The sequence below is a fragment of the Pavona decussata genome, unplaced genomic scaffold (genome assembly GCF_977016875.1).
Source record: "Pavona decussata unplaced genomic scaffold, jaPavDecu1.1 SCAFFOLD_406, whole genome shotgun sequence".
Lineage (NCBI taxonomy): Eukaryota > Metazoa > Cnidaria > Anthozoa > Scleractinia > Agariciidae > Pavona > Pavona decussata.
The window spans coordinates 159,831-178,476 of NW_028145774.1; the positions used below are offsets into that span (position 1 = coordinate 159,831).

Consider the following 18,646-nt stretch of genomic DNA (forward strand, 5'->3'; position numbering starts at 1 on the left):
GTTACTTTATTGGGATCATTACTAAGGAAGTGAGTTTTAAAAAGTTGTTGCCTTCTTTTTATAGATTTCAGAATGGCGTTAGATATCCACGGTTTAGCTGACTGCTTTCTTTTTCTGTTTGATAATTTGCGCATAGGTGCATGTTTATCAGATAAGGATTGTAGCGTATTGGTTACATTATTCATACTCCGATTAACATCTTTATCAACTAGGTTATTAAAATCTATAGATTCAAGGTCACTTAAAAACAAACCTTGTTAAAACGAGAAAAGTCCCTAAAATGCTTTGTTTCTTGGCGTAGAGGAAGCCGGTTTCTTACTGTACAAAAAACGGGTGTATGATCTGTTATATCTGCTAAACATATTCCTGCTTTTGTTATTTTTTGAGGCACGTTTGTGTAGATGTGATCAATCAGCGTTGCGGTGTGATCTGTTATACGTGTGGTTTTAGTGATGAGTGGCATGTAACCCAAGCTAAATAGCATGTCTAGGTAATCAGATGTTTGGTTATCTCTATTGTAGTTTAAGAAGTTTATGTTTATGTCGCCTAGAACAAAAACCTCTTTACCTTTATTGTTTAGATTACATAATTGCTCTTTAATTGTATCATGAAGATTTGCGCAGCCTTTGGATAGGTGCCTATAAATACAACTGACAACTATGTTCTTTTGTTTTTTCCGAGTAATTTCAACCCAGCACGATTCTATTCTGTCATCTGATAATTCTAAGTCCCGTCGCCTAATGAAGGTTAATTCTTCAGAAATATAAAGGCCGACACCTCCTGCACTTGTTGGTGAATTAGTATTCAAAAAAAACATAACCTGGTAAGCTAATGTTATAAATGTTTTTTTCTTGCAATTTTGTTTCAGATATAGCTATAATTTCCGGTGTCCCTTTTACAGTCAAAATAATATCTTGTTATGATGTTAGATTTTTAGGTAGGCTACGCATGTTCAAGTGGATTATAGAAAATTCATGGTGTTTTTTCGTCTCATAAAAAAAATTTTCCAGACTGTTTGATCGTAAAATAATTTGATTGGGTGTAATTGTTGTATAGAGACTTGTAGCTCACTTTCTCTTTCCGGGCTAGTAATAATATCTCCGAACAGATCTTTAGACTCAATAAGAGATTGGAGCGAGTGGTGTACCCATCCCCCAGTAATCTTAAGGAACTCTTGGGAATCCAAAGTGAAAAATGGAAGTTCGGAGAGCACATTATGGTTTAATTCAGAATGATTAAAAGCAATCAATAACAAGACTACGAAAAGTGAAGATAAATAGTCGGACATCAAAGGTAATTACTTGTTTGGCCATAATGTGCTCTACTTTGTGGACTTTTCGGCGTCGGAAGTATCTAGCGATGGACGTGACTACTATGTTCTGATTTAAATTTAGCTAAATCTTCTTCGCAGTTAAACGAGAAAGATGGCTTATTCTCGTCCTGCCTAAGAAAGATCCTACCATTATATGTCCAGATATACTTCCACTTTAGTTTCTTCTTCACCTTGTTGACTTCACCAAAGAGCCTTTTCTTGAATGGAGTGAGTGACTCGGCGATGAAGACGTCGGCGTCGGATAAGAGGTTGAGGTTTGGCAAATCTTTAGCTTTCTTCCTCGCCAATTTTCGTCTGTTAGAATAGAATTTGTTTCTGACACTGCGGCGGGTAAACTTCACGATTAGTTTCGGCGGCGCATCTTCATTAAAGGTGGAAATTGGGTGAGCAATCGAGATGTCATTGTCCTGTAATGGTACTCCAATAACGTTGCCAACTGATTTGACAATGGCTTCCGCCGGGCAGTCCTCGTTTGCCATAACTCCCGTTATCTCCAGGCAGTCTCGCCTCGATATTGAGCGATGTCTTCAACCATAAAGGATGTGTCATAAGAAAGTTTCTCCACGCTCTTCATGTTCACTTTAATGTTTGCAATGTCCGATGCATGTCGAGTAACATTTTCATTGGTGTTCTTTATCTTGTTCAATAGCTCATCGTAGTTGTCTGATAGAAACTTTACCGTCGAGTCTATTTCCTTCAGTTGGTTAGCTAGTTCTTCCAATTTCGCGTTTACAGGAGCAAGTTCCTGCTTTAGAAGTTTTTTTACCTGCTCAAAAGTAATATTTGCAGCCATAGTCGGCAATTTTAGCGACGATGGTGGGACGGTTGAAAAACGTGGCCGCCCGCCATGACAATATGCTAATCCCCCTCCAAGTTCTTGAAGTTCAATTGTTTAAGGCTGGTACATGGAAAACAAGTGCTGCAGCTATAACGAAAATTCCTTAACGTTTCATATTAAGTTTTCGTGTGTCTTACAAGAAAAAGTGAAAGATTATTTTTGTCAAAGCTAAAAACTTGGATCGGATTGACATTTGTTTTGTTGAGAAACTGAAATCAGTCATGGCGACCAAGTGCTTTCACCTCGCTACTACTTCCTACAACGAATAATAACCGCGCGAGCATAACAGTGTCTTTTTGATGGGAGGAAAGAGCAGGTCAAATTCAGTGGAAGAAATTACTCCGTAAGTTCCTTCTTTAGATCTACCGTTTTCTTTTTTTATCGATCTATTTTCGCGACGTTTCAAGCGGTAAGAAACTTCACCGCGCAGGTGAACAATCAATTGATGCCTGACATTAAGTTTTATCGTTGTTAGTTTACTCCTGAATTAAACTTATATTCTCTCTTCATTACATGTGTAAAATTTACTTCTCAGTCAATATTGCTCCCACTGAAATCTAAATAAACGTCAACAAATTAGGAGAACACGGGGAAATCACTCTTGATTGGTTTCCACAGATCTTTAAGTGTGTTTACATCTGAATCAGAGCCGTGCGGTGCGAACGAAGCTGCCCCGAAACAAAATGTTCAAAAATTAGTTTCTCCACGAATATTTGTCCTATCGAAACGATTGAAGTTTTCTCAGGCTACGGGATGGCGAGCTACCCAGTGTTTCTTTGTCCGGTTATTTAGGAGGCAGTAAGCAGCTGTAGAATTGGAGAGGTTCATCTGGGAATTGGAGCGCAATAGGGATTATATGCGGAAGGAGAAGTGAAATAAAAGACATAGAACAACAGATAATACGATTTGATGATTAATTTATTCGTGTCCAAATAAACAGTCAGCGTTTTACCCAATACAACACAAGTGCGCATTCTCCCTTCCCACTGCTCATGCCGAAGTAACCGAATTAGAAACTGACATCTTATATTGCTGTGGTATGGTAAAATTATGAAACTTTGAGGCATATGTTTTAAAGGACTTTTGAGTCAACAACATGCCACGACCGAACGGCTTCTAAATTTGCATTTCACACCCATTGACGTGTAAAAGGAAGGAGGGAAGCGGAACTTCTTGTTTAAACAGGAAAATCCCGTTACTTGTTACTAAATGTTATCAGACACTTTTAACTAATTATAGAACTCCGGATGTTGAATGTCAGGGGTTAAGATTATGCTAAACTATATACAAACAAACATTTAAAAGCCATTAAGATACAATAGTGGCACGTCACAGCGAGATAACTACATGTATTAACAGTCTTATTAACAGACAGATTGATATTATGCAGTCGGTCAATTTAGTCACTCACGCAAGACAAAAAAAAAAAGAAGAAGAAAAAAAACAGGATCTTTTACTTCTAAAGAATTGCATTAGAAATTCTGAAAAGCAGAAATAGAAACTTATCCTTGAGAAAAGAACATAAACCTCACTTTAATACGTAGACAGGAAGTGGGTATATTTTTACGCCCCTCAATCGCTACCGGGATGGAATAAATACATTGTAAGCCTATTGTTTCTTCTTCAGAACGAATCACAACGTCTTGTAAGATCTGTAATTGTAGAATGGAACGATACTTGTTCTCATACCAAACACTAAGCCAACGAATACATATTTTAGTATATCCCTTGAAATTGAAGTCACTAAAAACTACAAACCGTGGAAATGTTCCAAAGCATACCACTTTTCAAGATTTTCTTTTCCACAACTTTCGTTTTGTATTATAATTCACCGCGATTTCTAACCTGCCTTTCCCGTTTTTAACTTTCAGTAATACGAGAAGGACTTATCATATCTCAAAATATCTCGGGGAAAACCCCTCCGTTTATGAAACTTGTTCCAACAAGGGGTTTTCCCCCGGAACATCAAACGGTTACGTCAGGCATTATACTGACTTTTTTTTTTTATGCTGATAATTTCTCTTGTTGTAATTCATGGGTCACCAGACTGCTGCGTAGCAAAACAGAAAGAAAGAAAGAAACAACCTACAGTATTTTTCTAACACAAGAATATTTGTCTTTTGTTGAATGAAATTTTACAAGTAAATTGAACTCAGTTTCATAAGAATAAGAATAAGATGTAAGAAGAATAAACTGTCCTATTTCCTCCGCTGTCACTGTAGATTTGTATGTGGCCGTATTGGTTATCACGTCTTCCTTGAACGCAAGAGACCAGGGTTCGAGTCCCTGCCGGTTTCATAATCATTTTTTTCACATAGTACGTTATATCTTGATTTTACACCTTAACTTACTTTGTTCCTTTGATATAACAGATCATTACAGTGATCCTATGTGAAAATATGCCTGACAAGTATCTCTCTCACTCTTGGAGTAATTCTTGATTCACAACATGGACTCGTTCTCACTTTTGAGTCTACATGGACAAAAAACTCAAGTTTGACCGTTCAATAAAAATAAAGAAAAAACTCTTAAAACCCCTTTCGCCACGGTGGAGCTTTCTAGTGCAGTGCATGAAATGGTTCCATGTTTTCGGTTTGTGGATGTGATCATTTAAAACGTTTGATTGTTCCTCTTTTATTTATGTTGATCGATCAGCTTTTTATTGGTGTCAGAAAAGGTCAACCGATATTAATCCATTGAACGCTTGTCTGATTTCGTCACACTACAGGAACCTTTACGGACAGTTTCGATCCAGTTAGGGCACGGAAGAACAAATTATCCTCAATTATTCTTAATACACACCTTCTTGCAAATCTTTTTCAATTTACAGTATAAAAACGAATAAAATATTTTCTCAAGCTAAAGGTTATCTTGTTGAGACCGCTGTAAGGTACATACATTCAGATTTGAAGATGCCTCTTTACAAAAAAAAAAAAATGAGGGGTAATATTTAGTTAATTCGAAGCCCCTTGTAAACAATGGTCTTGTTCCAAACCTTCGCCTGATACTGCCGCTTCAAACTAAGCCCAAAAACTATTTACCTCCGCTAATGCATTGGCATAAAGTGCTAACGTGAAATACCGCTATCTATACTGTCAAGAGAGGATGAACTACGGTTGCGTTCGATTGACCGTACTCCGGCTAATACTTAAGTATTAATGTATCTCTTGTATACGGAACCGAGCCGATAAGGGTCGCACCGTGCACTGTCACTTCCAAGTTGTCGCTTCCACGTTGTCTCTTCTACGTTGTCGCTTCCAATCCGTATCTGTCATCATAAGCAGTTAGCACTCTTTTGTTTACCCAAATCACGGGATTTCAATTTTTCCTAAATTACTCCTCTTAGAAGGGCGTTCCATGCAAAATCACTTAGGTACTTGAGGACTTAGTCAATAAGGTCACACCTTGCCGATTCCAAGTTGTCTCTGAACCTGTCACCTGTTTCGTCATAGGCAATCAGCATTTTTTTGTTTGCTGAAATCACGAGATTTCAATGGTTCCAAAATTACTCTCGTAAAAAAGGCATTCCATGCAAAATCACTTAGGTTTCGCATCCGGTTTGAAACTTCAAAAATGTCGGATTATATGAATATAATCTTCTGAAAACATATCACCTAAATCTTAACACAGCTTCCTGCTAAAAATCCCAAACATTTTGTAATTGAAAGAAAGTACCTTAACTGCTCAGTAATAAAAAAAAAATGATAAAAAATTCAATTGATATTTTTTTGCATTCACACCGATTACTCCGAAACATGTTGCACAAGCTTGGTATCATAAGCACCGATAATAAAAGCGGTGATCACTGGCTCTCACTTCAGTAGCTAAATGTTTGATAATTCTTGAACAAAATATGATAGTTTCATGTCCGAATCGCTTAACCCTGTCTCATTTGGACATCATTCCTATTCCAAAATGTCTTTCCTACTTCAGTTTATTCTATCGATTTAAAATTCATGTTAATCAAATTGGGTCGGGTACGGAGTTTCTATTCATGAAGAAAAAAATTCCACTTTTCTGCGATGTCGAAAAACAAATGTTAAATTTCTAAGGCAGATCATTACGTGAGAATGTCATATCAGCTATAAGATCGCTTTCGAATCGCTTGCTAAGTCATCCATTGCCAAAAACCGTCATTTACTGAATTCTATAATTATTTTTTACGGCAAGATCATATAGATAGACTCGTTTCTTATTATTTTCTGCTTTTTAAACAATAGGTTAAATTATTGCTTTTTTACTTAGCAACCGGTCAGGCGTAGAGAACGAACGAAACAGCCTTCATAGCTTCAGAGAATTTAAAAATATATATATTTTTTTTATTGCAAGCAATCATTAGCCCTAATTGTGAACAAAAGGTACAGCGTCATTAAAGCTGTGAGATCAAACCATTTTTTCTCCTTATAGCTTTTCTCCTTAGAGCTTGGAAGCTCTAAAAGTTAAAAGTTTCGATTCAGCAAACTGAAACGCCCCCACCTTGAGGAAAACTGTTACATCTTAAAGATGGACAAAGGGAATATCCCTGCAAAGCTGCGACAAGCCTTGAATTTTTAAGGATACTGCCCTTTTAAAAGGCTCCTCCATCAAAACCAAAACTACACCTACAACTGACTGAACTATTGCTTGTCGATAATATTGATGAACATGGAGGAAAAGTCTTTTTACACTTACGTTATGGTAAGTTCTCACCGCAGGTCGGTGTATCATATGTTTTCTCTTTTTTCTTTTCTTTTTTAATTGGTATGAAGAAAGAGTAACCGCCACTTGCTCGCGTAAAGTCATTACGTAAGTTTGAAAATGAGTTCAGTCGGATCGCAGATTTTTGCTGAAACTTAAAAAACTTTACGAGCCTAACTATAATTAACACGTCTCGATTAATTGGGACGACGTGACCCAATATCAATTTGACACAGATTTATAAAAATCTGTGTCTGCGCTACAGATTTTTTTAATCACTTGCCGATTTTCATCTCGCCCAATTCACCAACAGAAAAAGAAATCGGCCGACACAGCGGGTAAATTTAGCCCATGTAAGTGAACCTATTAGGACCGATCTTGAATCGGTAAGTCTAAATGAACTTTATTACATATATCAATATATATTGTAAGGGGTACCCTCCCTACTGGGCACTATCCATATCGAACATTTTGGATCCGCCGCTGGTATTTCCTCGATATCGATTTACTGAAACGAAGTATCACCGCTATTTAAAGTGCACCTTTGAAAGGCGAAAATACATATTTATATCGATGGAAAATGTTAAAATAGTGATTCAGTGTTGTTAGCAATTACCCTACGAGTAGACATAATCTAGTAGTTATTATCTTTTGCGGCGGATGGCTTGGATGGAAATGGATTACAACTTGAAATAATTGGCCAACTTTTTCAAGTTTCTTCCTGTGCCCCGGCTGATTTATATATAAAATAAATTGTTCTTCATTGGATAAATCACTTAAAATTGTCCTCCTGATACTCTACGAATAATTTCATGTCAGAGAAAAGGCGCTGTGTGGAATATTTAAATAGCTTTGATTAAAATACAGCAAACTCTCCGTGACTGTTCTCCTTGTAGAACAGAAATCACCGATATCTCACAGTTTTGCTAAATTAATCACGGTGAATTTGTTCATGAGTAGTCCTTTGAGCAATCCACTACTAAAGAAAATCACCCGCTGTCCGCATCCCGTCTAGTTTTAACTGAATTGTTATTAAACAAGCAAACTAACGGGATTTCGTGTTTGTCAAACACATAGCTGTTGTTTTCCGGGTACGAAATTCACTAAGCATAGCATACGGCGCGGTAATTAGATGTTACGCATTAATTTTAAAAACAAAGTATATTGATGAATCAGAATTGCCGAATCGACAACAATTATTCTCTGCCGTTAGATTTGAAAGTATCTGTAAATTCTCTCATATAATACAGAACAAGTTGCAGTTAATTAAGGAGATAGCATTTGTCTCATTGAAGGAATAAAAGTTCTTTATGCATGACCAAACTCGCGCACAAATGGTATGCAATGCATCTCTGATAAACATCTGAATCAGTGGATGAAATCCTACATTGAAACAAAGCTACTGAGCCTATTTAACTTTCTGTCAATGTTCTGTTGCGTTTTGCTATTTCCCGTGAAATAACATTCGGTGTTTTGTTGTGTAATTTTATTAACTTGGACAACTTCCGGTTCCATGCCCCGGTGACTTATGAAAAAGCACCGTAGACAATACACGATAATTTGCATGGTAACAGAATCAACTTAAAAAACAAACACGATTACGTAAACGCCTTAATCGATTTTCAGTAAAGTCCCGCGTTACAAGAAAATTATTGTACGATAAAATTCCAGTGCAGTAAAAGATGACATTAAGTTGTACAACGCCTGCGTTAAAACGGTGCATCAATATTGACAAACGTTTTTGGAGTGTGGAGAATGCCGAATTAAGGTAAATCCAATTTGCTATCCGTCTTTTTGCATATCATTTTGTTGGTGTTTACCTCTGCACCGTAAATAACTTGGTGATAATAACAATCGTTGCCTCTTGACGGGATCTTCCCGGCGGTAATAAACATGTATTACATAAGATTCGAGCGATTGTAAAGTGAACTGGAAGATGAATTCATGCTTACTGCGGAAGACTCAAACTCGCAGGCTTCAGGAGATCAAACAACGAGTTTCATAAACCATGAAGGTGGAAGAAGTTAATATCATGGTAAGTTACTAACGTACGACATCAGTTGATATTTTGGCTGGAACCCCCTCCCCCCGAAAAAAATATATATATTATTTCAATTCCAAAAGAAATCAAACGAAAATATTTCCGACGTTAAAAACTCATTTTAAGTTTATTTTCAGTTTGCAAATAGAATATCTACAATTTTTCGAATTTATAGTTTATTTTCCAATACAATCTGCCCGTCAATCTTCAGGATTATTGTTAATTTTAATAATTCTCTAACAAGCTAAGAAAAGATTTGTAACACGCGGCACAAACAAGCTATTAAAGTGAACAACCTTTGGTTAAAGCGGCACTGGATTCGCGTTAACAGGTTTCAAAATTTAATTAAATCTTCGGGCGCTTCATTTTTCATAAACAACGTCAGTCTTTAAAGGGAATTTATTAGACGTTTATCGTTTCATGCCAAATTGCCCAGCAACGAACTATTTTCCACCGATTCTCCGGCTTTAAACTGCTTTAAAGGGCTGGTTCCATGTCGTTTACACGGCTACCTCTGTTAGCTTGCTGGGTCATCCCTTTGGTAACGCATAAACATCACGATCTTATCGGTTGATTAATGCGAAAAAAATGCGTGAAAGTCAAAACCTCCAACGGACGACTTGAGACAAATTCCAGTCGCTACAACAACTTTTTTTTTTTTTTACCAAAGCTTACCTGAAGTAATACAGTAAATATGTTGTCTGCCTTAACAAAATGTTCGGTGCCCTTTAGTCAAACAATGATTATCAAATTAATAAATTAATCACTGTGTAATCAGATTAGAAAATGTTTAAGGCTGCTTTCACGCACTTGAGATGTTTACACGGTACTGAAAACTCATAATTTTTCCAACTTGCGATATCCGGTTGCCGAACTGAAGTTAAAATTACACAAGCTTTTATAAATAAATCAATGGACTTGTTTTTGACTGATATAATATGAATGTATGAGAAATACATTTGAACAGCGGGTGAAAGCGTAAATAGAAGAAAGACCCTCACAGTCATTTATGTAACTGCAATAGCTCTCTTGGTAACTGTTAATAAGCATTTGCGAAAAGTAAGCCTGAAAAAAAAAGCCTCATGGAAACCATAAAGTTGTTTATCTCGCGACATGATGCCCTCGTGATAACCTGTTGAGGTCATCGGTACAACTATCTTGGACAGATTAAAATAAGAAATTAACCATTCCCCCCCCCCCCCCCCCCCAAAGAATCAATGACGAATTTGCACAAAGTAAAACGCGCCATTTTTCCATCATTGAAATAGGGAGGGGCGGGGGAAGGGGTTTTGGGGGAGGGGTGGGGTGGTCTTAATTTTTCATTTGATCTGTCCAAGATTATAGGTGCCAAGATTGCGTAAAGTCTAATCAACGAGGAGTTAGGGCGGTTCCGACTTAAGGTTTATAGTCGAGATTCCTTGTTAAAAGCGTCCTTCCTTCCCCCGCCATCAGAGTGTTCATATCAAGAGACAAGTCTTTTTCCTCACAAACCAGTATTCAGGCAAGTTATCACTGATATTCCTATTCACTTTGAATATTCTTGTTTTAAATCGAAGCATTCCCTTGTTATATGTGCATTTGTGTTGTTCTCGAGTAGTTTTATTTTCTTTTTTGTTGTGTCGTGGCTTTTCGCAAAATGATGCCAACTCGTGTTTTAATCCATTCTTTTATCCAAAAAACTCCTTTTCGCAACTAATGAAGTTGCATAAATAACTGGAAGGGTCTTTCTTCTTTTTGATTGGTCTTAGTTTTGCATCCAAGCAAGTCCATTACGAAAAGGAAAAATGTCTGAAAAATGACATGGAAGGAACCTATAAACAATGGCTTTTAACGGGGAAGAGAAACGCAAAAAAATATTTACCCCGAAAGCTTTTTTTTTTTTTTTTCATTGAGAAAGAAGAGGATATTTCCAATCGGCATTGCAGAGTGACATAACTATTAAAACACAAATGTAGTCATGAGTACTAAATACGTAAATCGGTCTTCTACATGGAACGTCGTAGCTTTTGCAGAAAAATGAGGTGATGTGTACATTTTATATTCATAAGTATCACATTTATGTAACTGGATAAATATATATATATATATATATTTTTTTTTTTTAGGTACCACTTAACAAGATTACTCATCAGTCGAACTACAGTGAAACCGCGTTAATACGATCAACTTCGGGTAGCGAAAATGTGGTCGAAATAACTTAACGAGTTGGTCGGATTAACGCTTGTTAAAAATAAGCATACCCCCCCCCCCCCTTCCATCTTCACCCCGCACCCCCCGCACCACCCTTTCCTTTAACGTTTTGTCAAGATATAAAGAGGATTTAGACATTGGTTTGACTCCCAATCTCATTTATCATTCGCCACTTAAGAAGATTTACATTTACTTTTACAGAATTTATCCGAAGAATTCAACTACAATTTTATAAACGACAGAAAACTCATACGGATAGTAAGAATTAGACGAATGCTTGTGCACACTCTGGTTCGTGCACAAATGCGATTGACTTATAGTCCAAATAAAAACGACCTTTGCTGATTTATCTGCTCTTTCTCGTTTGCAGTTTGGAGTGATTTTACACGTCGTGTTGGCGAAAGCTAATGAAATCCCTTCACGGTGCGACATCACAGTGACGGGCAACAACAACATAATGAGCATAAAATCGCTAAAGGCGGGAAAATATCTCAAAGCGGAGTTGAAGCCGGATGGCGTGAGAACTCTGTCATTTACAGGAAATGAAACCGATTGCGGCACATGTAAGTTGACTTCTCAGCGCTTACATTTGGCAAGCATTTGTTTATAATAGTTATGCTAGTAATAATCAGTTCGATGTCACCAGGCTCTCTCTCTCCTTTGACAAGTAGGTGATAATTTCATTCGCACCTGCAAAATCTCAAGGGGATACCAGTTTAGCGTCCCAAGATCCATTCAATCTCGACTCCAATCTGTATTAGGAGTGTGTTCTTTCTACGCTGAACGCAATAACTAATAGTAATCAGAGATTATGGAGACGCGTTTGAAGGTTTTTTTTTTTTTGTGCGGGAGGGGAGGGGGAAGGGACACATGACCCCTCTATTTTTGACGGGAATCTTCCCATGACAAAAGCAATAGGGACGAAAAGAAATTCCGAGTGCTCCTAGCAGGAGTCGAACCTAAGACCTTCCGATTACTAGTTCGGATGCTCTTTAACCACTAAGCTACAGGACACTCGTGGAAGCTAAGGCCATTAAACTAGGTTCATGGGACAAACATCCTGCATACTGCTAGGAGCACTCGGGATTTCTTTTTTCGAGATCGCCTGTGTCATTACTGAACAATACATCATTCTCATTTGTTCACAAGGCTTAAAATATTACATCACATCTCCTTTCAATGCGCATATACCAGCCACTTAATGACATTCCAATCCTAGCAGTAAGCAGGATGTTTGTCCCATGAACCTAGTTTAATGGCCTTAGCTTCCACGAGTCTTCTGTAGCTCAGTGGTAGAGTATCCATACTAGTAATCGGAAGGTCTTAAGTTCGAATCCTGATAACAGCACTCGGATTTCTTTTTCCGAGATTGCCTGTGTCATTACTAAATAATACATCATCATTTTATTTCATCATTTTAATAATACATCATTTTATTTCAAATTGTAGATTTATTATCTCTGCAAAATGCATGGCTACCCCCAATTTTCTTTATGGATACTAAGAGCGCTTGATAAGTTCTCCTTTCTCTTCTTTCCTCGTGACGTGTTATTGCCGAATGAAACTTGATACATGTGAACGACTTTGACCCTCATCGCGATAACTCGTTCATTGCGCATGCGATCATTCACGAGCTAAAAACCACTTGCTACCAAACGACGTTTAAGTGTCGTTTACACCCATAATGCCGCCACGCATACATCCATGTCACATCCCATACATCCATGCCACCCTATTAATCAGCGGGTTATTCTCTCGTGTTAACTGATGTAAACCTTTTTCTGTAGTTTTTGTGCAAACCAAGATTCGGCGCGACACTTTGAACTACACATTCAGCCTCCCCGGAATGCCAGACGTCTGTGTAGCTGTGTCGAAGAGAAAGTTGGTTCTGGAGGTAGGTTTAAACCTCTGAAGTGTTATCGAGTTTTCCCTCCTTCGAACTGAATTCTCATGATCTGAACATAAGAAGAGCTAGGTTGCTTTTAAACTGAAAATATGTCAGTAGCAACTTTTCGATCGAGGCTCACAAGGTCTTAGCTTAACAAATTAGCCATAGCTGGTAGTCTATGACCTCGTTGCAGATCCGTTAAACTAGACAAGCACTCGCTAAAAATCAGTACTAATGCGGGGACAGAATTTGGCAAAAACAGACAACAAAATAGACAAAATAGAATAATAATAAATAGAACACCATGCATGGGACGCAACAACAACAACAACAACAACAACAGCAACAACATCAACTTTATTGAATAAATCATGAAATTACATACAAGAACTTGAGAACCCGCAGGTAGCCATCAAGCTATTCGAGGTGATAACTGAGAAGAAAAAACAAAGAAAAAATGAAAAAGCATTGATCCTAAGACTCCTAGACGCACGCTAAGCGGGATGTGAATCTTTGAAAGTCGGTATTGGAGAGTACGTGGGATCAGGGCGGATAGATGTTGGGCGGTAAAACGAGCGGTCCGCTCTTCGTGCGATGTGTGATGCGGAGTAGGACTGGCACGAGCGCTCTTTCCGCGCTTCCGGTTTGTGTAATGGCTGGCAAAAGTTCCTTTCGACAAACCGGAAATCTAGGTTTCTTCCCTTAATTTTCAGGTCCTGGTGTAGCCTGTCCAAAACGTTTTTGAACACTTTTGGCTACAGACAAGACCAGCAAATAAATTGACCATTTCCATGGTAAAAAAAAAAATAAATAAATAAATAAATAAATAAATAACCGACCAGTCTGCATAAGTACAAAGAATCCACAGTACATGAAAAAGTTTCCGGTTTTTATATTATTTGATCATTTTTATTTGTCTGCCTGTATTTTATACCCCTCTCTCCTTCCGTTTAATTCCTAAAAAAGGAACATTATGAAATCAAATACTTGTTTGATAATAAAAAAAAAAAGTTTGAAATCTTCAGAATCTTGAAAATCAGGATTTCTAAGAACTCTGCATCCTGCAGGTTAACAATTGGAAAGATTTTCATTAGCACCGCCCTCAACATTAATATTTGTACACGAACCACTGCCATACTAGTCCTCTTTCAAAAACAGCAAGCGTGAATAGAGCTTGAGCCGCAAAATGTATATATGATTAAAAATATGGGGCCGTGCGGAAATCTTGCCTTTTAATTTACTGACTGGTTTTCTGGAGAAAAGCAAATGTTATTTTTTACAAATACTGTATATGAACGAAAGAATTAGACAGATAATGAAGATAAAATTTAATCAGCAACCGATGTAAAAAAAAAAAAAAAAAAACGTAGATCTATCCGGTTCAACTCTTTTCAAATATCGCAGCAAATGATTCTTTTGCTGCTATCTGCCAAACTATTAAAAGATTATCTAAAGCAGGGGGGGCCAGCAGCGAGGCCTGGATCCGAGTTTGCATGATCGCCCCAGTTAAGAAATTTGGCCGAGCGAGACTAAGTATTGATTTTTTGATAAACAAACATGGCGGCGATTTTATGTGAAAGCGCGTCTGTGCGGATTCGCAAACAATTTGGCTATTCGACGTCCAAACAAAACAGGAAGGTTTCGGTCGCTCTTTTACCTGAAGTTTGGTCATCAAGAGGGATCACGGATGCAAATTCTGCAGCGAAAAACGAAAATATTGCAACCGACGACTAGCTGACCCCGGAGAGGATCAGTACAGACAACTCTCTCAAAGCGACCACTTCGTAAACAACCGTTTTGTTTCTCAGTTAAATACTGTTTCAAGAGCTCTCTCGTAAGCGACCACCACTCAAATTTCTAAGGGACTGCGACCACTTTTTAGGCCAGAAATTTGACATATTATTATTCTTTTGTTTTCTGTTTCCGGTAAGCGACCACCCAACATATTCGCGTATGATCTGAGTAAATAATTTCTCAGACTGACAGTTTACAGACAGAGAAGATTACTATAATTAGATCTGTAGGTAAATGGGAATTGTTTCAGTGATCTGTTCCAAAATGTTACACAAAATTTCGTCAGAAGAATGAATAGATGTGAAAAAATCAAATGAATTAGTTTTTATTTGCCTAATTTTAGCCGCTTGGGTAATATTTTTAGGTAATTAATTTATCAGTCCAGCATTAGGCTTATTTTGTTGATCTTTCCCGTAAGCGACCACTTTTTTTATTTGTCGTGCACCAAGGGTTGTCGCTTATGAGAGAGTTGGCTGTTTCTAGATCTGACACAGTTCACAGGGCTAGACCTGCTCCTGTAGAAATTGACTCTCACGAGAGGTAGTAAGCCTTCCTCCATTCCACTTTATCGTTATCTTCCCTATTTTTTCATTTATGTACACTTTTGTACACTGTAGAATTTCCTCCCTTTACAGCAACTGCCCACTGAGAGTCAACAAACTGTGGAGGTTCTGGTGATCTAATTTTTTGTTTTGCTTTAATTAGTTAAAATGTTACTATCATACCTCAACAACAGATTTTTCTTTTCCAATCTCTTCTAAAAGGTGAAAAGTTGAGAGGTGATGAAAGCAGCACTTTCCTCCTCAACTTTGCCAAGTGAGCCACAAAATTAATATTGACTTTTGAATTCAGTATGTATGCTTGGTAATAAATCTCATTATTTTAAAGGAAGAGGTGAAGTAACCTTTAATTATTTTAGATTTTGTCTATCATACCTCTGGGGTGAGAACTGAAACATTAAAGAGGCAGGGTGCTAAACAGCAATACTTCAGCCAGTCAAGTGTGAAAATGTGCAGTAATTGCATAATTTACAATATGCTATGTTACAAAATATGTACCAATTAAACAATATTGCAATATGTTGCAGTTCTGATGTATATTGTCATATACTGATGACATTATTATACTGCAGAGTAATGTGGTCAGCTGGGATAATCCTCGAGTGTTTAGAAACACTTCAGTAATCAAGGGGCGATAATTTAGATTGTCTTCTTCGAAATGGCTGTTGCATACATAGAGAAACCATGGTTGACTGAGTTTGCCATCCCAGGATCTATTTAGTACTGTATCTCCCTTGCAGTTGGGTTTTGGGTGCATGCCCAGTAGCCCCATTTTGACATCCACCAATGGGGGAAAACCACCATACCCATAGAGGTGGCCATGTACATCTGTAAGGGTGACAGGTGAGACAATAATATTTACATGTACCTTCCAAGATTTTTTGCACATGATGTGGTTTCTGCAGGATCTCAGTGTATCAGTACATTGTTCACCCGGTGCCTACTGAACTCGACTTCCTAATTTTTTGCACAAGAGAATGAGGACTTATATGTCTTTTCACGCAAGTGACAAACACCCTTGCAACCGTTCAGATAAACCTGGTAGCTCTATTCACAATAATGTTAAGCAATCTACTTCTGAGATCTTTATAAGCTATCCTTTCCAGTTGCAACGTTTTCTTATCTAAAAATTTCTTAAGGACTAAAGCTGTTTTCCTTGTGTATGCATTTAAACCATTTATGTATTACAGGAATAACTGTCGTCACGCGACATTTAAACAGACGGAGAATTCCTAAAATAAACATGCTGTTTCATTCGTAACTACGCTTTCAACAGTTAATACGCATAAAATGTGGGACAAATACTTTTAATAAGCTTACACTAAAGTTCCAAGCCGATCTTGAGAAACAAGCTTGCATTCTGGGCTTTCGCGATGACAGTCGTGAAACACTGTGTGGTTTCTAGTTTCTTCAGAACTGAACAAGAATCGAAATTGAAATCTACTATTTTGTCGACGTACAATATCTTCCTGAGACGACGAAAACCATAATCGTTTGCTACATTACAAATCATATCAGTCATATTCTTCACCACATACACTCGCTGGTAAATCTCAGCTCAGCTGAGAACATGTCGCCCGGAATTTCAATGTTGACGCCTCTACTAACCTAAAACAAAGTATAAACTGGCATCTCATTCCAGCGGTCTTGATTTATCGTAGTGTTCAACTTCGTACTACCGCAAAAAAACATGCTAACAGTAAATAAACAATAACTAAATACGACCGCGTTTTCCGCCGTCGAGTCGCTACGGACAAATTCGCATGAATCTTTTGCATTTCACGCATGCTCGTTACGGTTTACGAATGATTGACAGATTTCTTTACTGGGGCGATCATCTATTTCGGAAAAGCGGCAAGATGAAAGGTAGCTGCCAGTCCCCCCTGATCTAAAGATGGTAGCGATGATGCATTGACTTTCGTGAATGAAATATATTTTTCGCACTAACTGAAAATTCTGAAGAAATTTTACTCTCATCCAAATCAAGACCCTAGCCTTGCCGTTTTGTTCAGCAGTCGCCGCCATTTTAATTTAGCTTTTAATTCGAGCCCAGTCCACTGCATCGCACTCTTTTTCTCGGACCCGCTCGTTTCACCACCCGACATCTATCCGCCCAGCGTGGGATGAATCATGATCAGCCGGCTGCCGGGACGGCCGGTGTGACGTCACAAGAGTAATTAGACTGTAGAGCTTCCTATCACAATTGCTTAAACCAAGTATTAGGTTAAAGAATATCATTTTTTTCCCAATCTATTCTAGTTTGCAAGAAGTAGGGAACGAGAGAAAGCAGAAATGTGAACAAATAATCATGGCGTTCCCTTGATTTACAAGATGCTTACTCTAACGCAGGCAAAACTTATTCTTTGATTCATTTGCCAAATTAGGCTAAAAAACACACACACACACACAAAACATATGTTATACTTATTTTAATAGACCATTTCCGATATATTAAAATTATAGCTTGGCTACGAGGCTTGGGGGGAAAAAACAAAAGAAATTTCATTTGGGTTCAGAGATGAACAATTAATTTCTTTTGTTTTTTTCCCCCAAACCTCGTAGCCAAACTAGAATTTCAATATACCGGAAAATGGTCTATTCACAACCGGTTTCAAAATAAATAAAAGAATTCGAAACTTTGGTTTACAGTACCTAGAAGTTTTGAAGCAGTACAACATTTTGCATCCAAGTAAAAACACAAATAAAATGCGAATCTCGTGGTGTTGAAAGTAGGGAGAAGCGGCGTAGGAGAAGAAGAAACGTTGTCCCTTTGAACATGCGTCTTTGTGTTCGATCAAGATGGACCCTTCATCTACTGCCTTTTAAAGTTATTGAGTGCCTTCTTATTTCTGATTTACAGCCATCATGTAATCCATCTGAGAGAAAGTTCCTCTTTACATCTAAGCGAGTCTACCTGTCCGAAAACTCGCCAGCCAAGCCCGAGATGTATCACATATTAATATCACTGAGGAGGAACGGTACCATAGTTAAAAGCAGCAAGACTGGAAAGATCTCCCTGGTTCGATACAATCGATACAATTGGAGAGACTGCGGGGCCTGGGTTAAACGTGAAGAAAGATATCCTTCTTAATCTACATGGAGGAATATCTTTTGCTACGCCTAGTTCAACATGACGGCCGACTTAATTAAGGTATCAACCACAAACGACTGGTTACCCAAATTAAAAATAATAAAAATAATAATAATAATAATAATAATAATAATAATAATAATAATAATAATAATAAAATAGCGCATTAGTTCAAAGTCTCAAAGACATTTTACCCTTTTGCTCTAAAAGTGCACTCTGAGCTGTTTGAATTTT

General features: G+C 37.7%; 1 protein-coding gene and 1 long non-coding RNA gene across 2 annotated transcripts in view; both read left to right on the forward strand.

The window, feature by feature from the left end:
- The window catches only part of LOC146451031 (uncharacterized), a 351,087-nt gene that overhangs the window by 157,974 nt on the left and 174,467 nt on the right, over positions 1 to 18,646 (forward strand). The gene's annotated exons all lie outside the window — the stretch shown is intronic.
- Positions 11,475 to 18,455, forward strand: LOC146451039 (uncharacterized). The gene is made up of 3 exons (XM_085099655.1): positions 11,475 to 11,642; positions 12,867 to 12,973; positions 18,182 to 18,455. Exons 1-3 carry the CDS (start codon positions 11,537 to 11,539, stop codon positions 18,410 to 18,412), a joined length of 444 nt encoding a protein of 147 aa, XP_084955781.1. The 5' UTR covers positions 11,475 to 11,536; the 3' UTR covers positions 18,413 to 18,455.

Excerpts from the sequence above, each read along its gene's own strand:
- LOC146451039 (XM_085099655.1), top strand. The coding sequence starts at position 11,537 with ATGAGCATAAAATCGCTAAAGGCGGGAAAATATCTCAAAGCGGAGTTG. Across the intron at positions 11,643-12,866 it reads TGAAACCGATTGCGGCACAT|TTTTTGTGCAAACCAAGATT; the intron begins GTAAGTTGACTT and ends CTTTTTCTGTAG. Across the intron at positions 12,974-18,181 it reads AGAGAAAGTTGGTTCTGGAG|CCATCATGTAATCCATCTGA; the intron begins GTAGGTTTAAAC and ends TCTGATTTACAG.